The 5,000-nt window shown below is 47.3% G+C and overlaps 2 protein-coding genes across 3 annotated transcripts in view; both read right to left on the bottom strand.

Moving 5' to 3' along the window:
* Nucleotides 1–3,041, bottom strand: part of slc10a7 (solute carrier family 10 member 7) — a 9,862-nt gene extending 6,821 nt beyond the window's left edge. Inside the window, exons 1-10 of the mRNA XM_034556893.1 lie at nt 2,774–3,041; nt 2,074–2,156; nt 1,849–1,985; nt 1,199–1,274; nt 1,076–1,114; nt 932–967; nt 562–811; nt 432–483; nt 225–298; nt 1–86 (exon numbers count right to left, since the gene is read on the bottom strand). The exon at nt 1–86 is cut by the window's left edge and continues 60 nt beyond it. Coding sequence (XP_034412784.1) covers nt 1–86; nt 225–298; nt 432–483; nt 562–811; nt 932–967; nt 1,076–1,114; nt 1,199–1,274; nt 1,849–1,985; nt 2,074–2,156; nt 2,774–2,873 — 933 coding nt within the window. The 5' untranslated portion in view covers nt 2,874–3,041. The remainder of the gene's footprint in view (nt 87–224; nt 299–431; nt 484–561; nt 812–931; nt 968–1,075; nt 1,115–1,198; nt 1,275–1,848; nt 1,986–2,073; nt 2,157–2,773) is intronic.
* A 354-nt stretch (nt 3,042–3,395) lies between these two features.
* ttc29 (tetratricopeptide repeat domain 29) overlaps nt 3,396–5,000 on the bottom strand; it is a 4,998-nt gene continuing 3,393 nt past the window's right edge. Inside the window, exons 7-11 of one of the 2 annotated variants that reach the window (XM_034556873.1) lie at nt 4,772–4,857; nt 4,606–4,685; nt 4,263–4,386; nt 3,935–4,024; nt 3,396–3,803 (exon numbers count right to left, since the gene is read on the bottom strand). In XM_034556873.1, coding sequence (XP_034412764.1) covers nt 3,642–3,803; nt 3,935–4,024; nt 4,263–4,386; nt 4,606–4,685; nt 4,772–4,857 — 542 coding nt within the window. In that variant the 3' untranslated portion in view covers nt 3,396–3,641. The remainder of the gene's footprint in view (nt 3,804–3,934; nt 4,025–4,262; nt 4,387–4,605; nt 4,686–4,771; nt 4,858–5,000) is intronic. The other variant, XM_034556874.1, reaches the window with a different exon arrangement.

The raw sequence follows: 5,000 nt of genomic DNA, 5'->3' as shown, positions 1-5,000 counted from the left end.
CTGAGCCGGGTGGTAGATCAGCAGAGGGACCGAGATCAGAGAGAGGTGCTCGTAGCCCTCGAACACGATCTTCAACATGGGGATACCTGGGGGGTACACAAGAGATAAAGACCTGCTGCCTACATCGCCCACAATGCACCTTGATCACATACGGACAGATTAGCTAACGTAGCACGCAGCCTCTGGCAAGGTGTGTGTGTGTGTGTGTGTGTGTGTGTGTGTACCCAGAGTGAGAGACTTGTGTGTGGAGCAGAACATGATGGCCACAGTGTCTGCGGCGCTGAATCCTGATCCTGACCTGCAGAGACAAACAAATACAGTCTGTGACTATCCATCTATATCTATACATCTATATCTTTATAGATATATATATAAAATCGGATGGATAACAGGAGGAAGAGGAGGACGAGAGGATGAAGATAAGGACTCACCTGGTAGAAAAGGCAAACGTGAGCAGCATGAAGCTGAGCTGGATGGAGAAAACTGTAACAAAGAAACAACTTTTAATATTTTAAATACACTAGTGAACATTACACACACACACACACACACACAACTGACTGATGAGGACCACCAGCAGCAGGCTGGTGGGGTCCAGCTCTATGTTGGGGCGGCTGAAGGTGTCACAGAAGGTGGTGTAGATGATCATGAGGAGGACGGCGCTGCTGACGGCGCCGAACGGAAGCTTCCGGCGCTCCAGATGCTCCCTGAGGAAACCGCGGCACACCTGACCCAGGATCAGCGGGACCACCACGGTCACGGAGAGCTGAGAGAAGATGGAGGAGAAGGGAACGGAGGACGACGAGCCGAGCTGGAGGAGGACGAGATGGAGCCGCACATGCTCAGTAGGGGCCGGGTGTTAGCGGAGAGGCTAACGTTAGCCGTCAAATACAAAAAGGTAAACAGAGTTGAAAGAAGAGTTACAACTTACAAACAGCAGCAGCAGCACCGGAGTCACCACGATGCCCTGCAGGACAGAAAGACATTATTATTATGGATATCATCATTTATACGTATGTATTATTATTTATATATTATTAATATTTATTGCTCCATAAAGCTCACTACTTCTTACCAGGAAGCTTCCAAACGCTGAGTTGAAGATGGCAGCAGCCTGAAGACAGACAGACACACACACACGTTAGGCTGTGCCTCCATCTTGGTGGATAACGACCTCGTGGCGTCGGGGTGTTTTTACCTCGTTGCCGCCGACAGCCTTGGTGAGAATAACCGCCGAAGAGACCGGGGGGGGCATGCAGCTCACCGTCTGTAAGCTACCGAGGAGGAAAACCACCACCACCATCATCATCATCAGTGACATTAACAATATTTATCTTTCTTCTACCACCTTCAAAAAGGTTAAAGGTCTATAACCTGAGCCTGCCTGCCTCTCTCTCTCTCTCTCTCTCTCTCTCTCTCTCTCGTCTCTCTCTCTCTCCTCTCTCTCTCTCTATCTCTCTCTCTCGTCTCTCTCATCTCTTCTCTCTCTCTCTCTCTCTCCTCTCTCTCTCTCTCTCTCTCTCTCTCTCTCTCTCTCTCTCTCTCTCTCTCTCTCTCTCTCTCTCTCTCTCTCTCTCTCTCTCTCTCTCTCTCTCTCTCTCTCTCTCTCTCTCTCTCTGAATGAGGGTCTTTGTGTTCGCACATAACGCTGCCTTCAGGTAGTCTGAATAAAGGACGGCATTCACACACACACACACACACACAACACACACACACACACACACACACACACACACACACACACACACACACACACACACACACACACACACACACACACACACACACACACACACACACACACCACACACACACACACACACACACACACACACACACACACACTACCCTCTGAGCAGCCATTGGTCGATGGCGGTGAGCGAAAGCACTTTGAGCAGCAGCCAGACGACCAGCGGGAAGAAGACGAGCGTGAAGGACTGGACGAAGAGGTGGAGCCGGACGTGGAGCAGCGCGCTGGTCAGCTCCTGCAGGCGGAGGAGGAGGAGAAGAAGAAGAAGACCTCCGTCAGGCGCTCAGCGCGTCTTTAGGCGAAGCTTTAACGGGGTCTCTCACCTCTGTTTTCAGGGACAGGCCGCTGTTGAAGAAGATGAGCGAGACGGCGACGTAGGTGATGGTGACCTCCGGTTTCAACGGCCCTGAGAGAGAGAGGAAATAATAAATATACTAATACTGTGATATGATCTTATTATCCTGCATAGTGCAACATACTCTATTATATATATATATATATATATATATATATATATATATATATATCTAATATAATATATATGATATATATCCTATAATATATATATATATATATATATAATTATAATATCAGGTTGAGAGGTCACACGTGACCGGATCCAGTTGGAGACGCGAGCTCACCAATAATAATGTGATGTGAGCCAAGAAGATAATGCAATTGCGCACGCGCACACGCTGTGTGATTTGTTGACATTAGCCCTGAATGCAACGTGTCACTGGCCCAGGTGAACGACACGTGCACACTAGTTGCATCTTCGGATCACCAGCACGAGTCCACCGTCCCTGCGGCCGACGCACGCGCCTCTACGTGCGCGAGAGTGGGACGTCCCGGGGCCACAAAGTCCGACACAGAAGCCGGAAAGTGTGCAGTTTATTAAAAAAAAGTGACATGTGGCACGCGCACCACGTTCAGGGACTCCCAACAGTTACTGTCTTCCGGGACCACAAAGAGGGGGGGGGGGGGGGGGACCCCGTACCGTACCCGACCACCCGACTCACTCACCGCCTCGGACGCCGACGCTGGGCTCCAGCTTGGCGGACAGGATGACCAGCACGATCCCGATGATGAACCACTCCTTCCGCGCCCTCGCCAGGAGGCCCATGCTTCACACGCCCCCGGGGGGGGGGGGGGGGGTCCACCGGTTCACGCCGCCCCGGCCGCACGTCGCTCCAGCCGGACTGACGTTACAACTCCGAGCGCTTCTTCCTCTGGAGCTTCTTCTGTCTGTCACGAAACCGAAGCGGAGCAACCGGAACTACTTCCGGACACGTGACGCCGTAAAGACGGAAGTAGAGGCGCAGCGCAGTTCACGTTACCGTAAGTTAGGTAAAATAGAAAAGTAGGTATTAAATGATAATAAAAAAGATATATATTTTCAATTTGGTAAAATACGTATTAATGAAATGTAAACAAATCTATGGAGCAAATTATGGTTCAGATAATAATAGAAATTGAAATTTAAGCAAAACAAATTCAACAAAAGCTTGAAATTAAATTTGTTTGTCAATAAATAAATGTTTGGCACAAGACAATAATTACCAATACCGTAATGACCGTATTAAGGTAAGCTAATGAATTAATAATGCATATAAATAATGTATTTAATTACAAAAATGTTCATTCATTTTCAACAGAATTCATCAGTTTATTATGTGACAGTAAGACAAATAAATACTTATAATAGTCTAATAATATAACTACACAAAGTAATAAAATGTATACAGACGTTTTTAAATGAAAACATATTATATCACGGATGGTGTTTTTTTAAAATATATAACTGAAATAATCTCATCTAATTATCGTGCTGCGTTCACGAGCTTGAGAGAAAATCCCAGATATCAAACATACTAAACAGCTGTGTGTTTGTTTATTCGTCAGCGTGGGGACCAGGAAGCGGAAGCGCCTGTGGACCGGGTCCCCGGGTCTCTTTCCGGGTCAGCAGGCGTCGCAGGGCGGCGACCGAGGACGCCTCCACGTCGGCGCCGTGTCCGCGCATCAGGGAACGGGCACGAGCGCACCCCAACCACACCTGACAGGACACATGCAGGAGTGTGTTTGTCTCACATGAAAGGTAAAGAAATGCTTTAAGAAACCTGCATATATATATATATATAAGAAACCTGCATATATATATGCAGGTTTCTTAAAGCATTTCTTTACCTGAGCTTTCTGCAGCAGAGACGGGTCTTCAAGTTCAAAGGAAAGTTCACAACTCTGACGGAAGAATTCACACGCTGTGATGTACTGACTCTATAGAGAGAGAGAGAGAGAGAGAGAGAGAGAGATTTTTATTTGTCACTCCTCTCCTCTACTACTACCAAACGTTATGAGTGTGTGTGAGTGTGTGTGTGTGAGTGTGTGTGTGTGTGTGTATGTGTGTGTATGAGTATGAGTGTGTGTATGAGTATGAGTATGTGTGTGTATGAGTATGTGTGTGTGTATGAGTATGTGTGTGTGTGTGTGTGTACGTGTGTGTGTGTGTGTGTACCCTCTTGAAGTAGATGTTTCCCAGACACAGGAGGGCGTCTGCCAGGCCGTGCTTCAGCCCGCTGCTACGGTAGATGTCGGCCATCTTCTCCAGATACTGGAGTTGGTCGTGTGGGTTTCCCTCACTGACACACGTACACACAAACACACACACACGCACACACACGCACATGCAAGAGCACACACACACACACACAGACACACAAACCTTTGCCCCAGATTCATGTATGTTGAAACGTTTTTAGACCCAGAAGTAAATAAACATCAACACACAGAATCACTGTTATAGCTCTATGTCCTGTGTGTGTGTGTGTGTGTGTGTGTGTGTGTGTTTGTGTGTGTACCTTGCCATAGCCTTGTAGGACTTTCCCATCCCGTCTGCATCCTGCAGCGTGCTGCAGATCTGTATGCAGGAGTTGAAGAACTGGAGACACACAAAATCAGACACACACACATGCACGCACACACACACGCACACACACACACACACACACACACACACACACACACCTGTTTGGCTGTGCCGTGGTCTCCTGCGCTCTGATAGGTCAGGCCAAGTCGATAGCAGGCTTCTGATTCGAGGTGTTTGTCTTCAGCTGAAACAGAAGAAGGAAGTAGTATTTTATTTTAACCTCATTTGCTTGTGTAAGAGTACTTTATCCAAAGTTACGTTGGAGTTCTTAGTTTATTTACTTTGTGTACTTAATCTCAAATACTCGTGTTTTAGTATCGTATGTGT

This window comes from Cyclopterus lumpus, chromosome 18 (assembly GCF_009769545.1).
Source record: "Cyclopterus lumpus isolate fCycLum1 chromosome 18, fCycLum1.pri, whole genome shotgun sequence".
Lineage (NCBI taxonomy): Eukaryota > Metazoa > Chordata > Actinopteri > Perciformes > Cyclopteridae > Cyclopterus > Cyclopterus lumpus.
Note: the sequence above shows the minus strand (reverse complement) of the source record. Positions and strands in the feature narration are given on the sequence as shown.